Source organism: Pediculus humanus, genomic scaffold (genome assembly GCF_000006295.1).
Source record: "Pediculus humanus corporis 1103172108232 genomic scaffold, whole genome shotgun sequence".
NCBI lineage: Eukaryota > Metazoa > Arthropoda > Insecta > Psocodea > Pediculidae > Pediculus > Pediculus humanus.
The window spans coordinates 140,355-141,181 of NW_002987802.1; the positions used below are offsets into that span (position 1 = coordinate 140,355).

An 827-nucleotide genomic window follows, 5' to 3' on the forward strand; every position below is an offset into this window, starting at 1 on the left:
CGAGTACCGTTGGGGTACAAACTAAAAGTACCATAAGATCCGCCAAACTTAAATTCATAAGAAAAACGTTTGTTGAATTTCTCATGTCTTTTGATTTGAATATAACTATGGGTACCATAACGTTACCCAAAACTCCGATACCCATAATAAAAGAACAAATTACCTATATTTGAAAAACAAACAACAAACAATTAATATTTATTAATATATATTAAAACCGGAAATTGATTGATTTGTACTCACCGTTGCTGTTGTTCTTATGTAGGGTGGAAAAACAGGTGAATTACCATAAATGCTGTCGTTTGTTGAATAATTACTTATGTTGTTATTATATTGTTGTAATGTTATTGCTCCTGTTCCGTTCATTTTTCTCCCGTTTGTTTGTTTGTTTGTTATGGCGATCGCGTCAATTATCGTAACATTTTTTTACGTTTTTTTTTTTTAAGAAAAATATCCTTTGAAACAAAAAAATCTGTAACAAACAACAAAAAAAAATAATATATATTTAAATAAGTTTAACAACCGTTAGAAAATTTACATTTTCCATTTATTTATTTTATTTTATTTTTCAATGCTTTAAATTTTACGGCCATTTTTTTTTTTTTTTGTTTCGATTTGATATCGAAGAATTGAAATTCGTTGACCCTTTTTTTTGTTAACTGTTAAAAAAAAAAAAAAAAAACTAGGAAGTGATGGCGGTGGTGGTGGTGGTGGTGGCGATGATGGCGTGAAAAAAGGAAAACAAAAAAAAAAAAAAAAGAAAATCTTGGCGGGGTTTATCACAGGAAGTCGAAGGGTTGGAAGGAGGTGGTGAGGAGAGAAGAGGA

General features: G+C 29.9%; 1 protein-coding gene across 1 annotated transcript in view; it reads right to left on the bottom strand.

The window, feature by feature from the left end:
• The window catches only part of Phum_PHUM456700 (class A rhodopsin-like G-protein coupled receptor GPRnpr, putative), a gene marked incomplete at both ends in the record, with an annotated part of 12,329 nt that extends 11,963 nt beyond the window's left edge, over positions 1-366 (bottom strand). Inside the window, 2 exons of the mRNA XM_002429887.1 lie at positions 8-163; positions 244-366. Coding sequence (XP_002429932.1) covers positions 8-163; positions 244-366 — 279 coding nt within the window. The remainder of the gene's footprint in view (positions 1-7; positions 164-243) is intronic.
• Between the last annotated feature and the right edge of the window lie 461 nt (positions 367-827).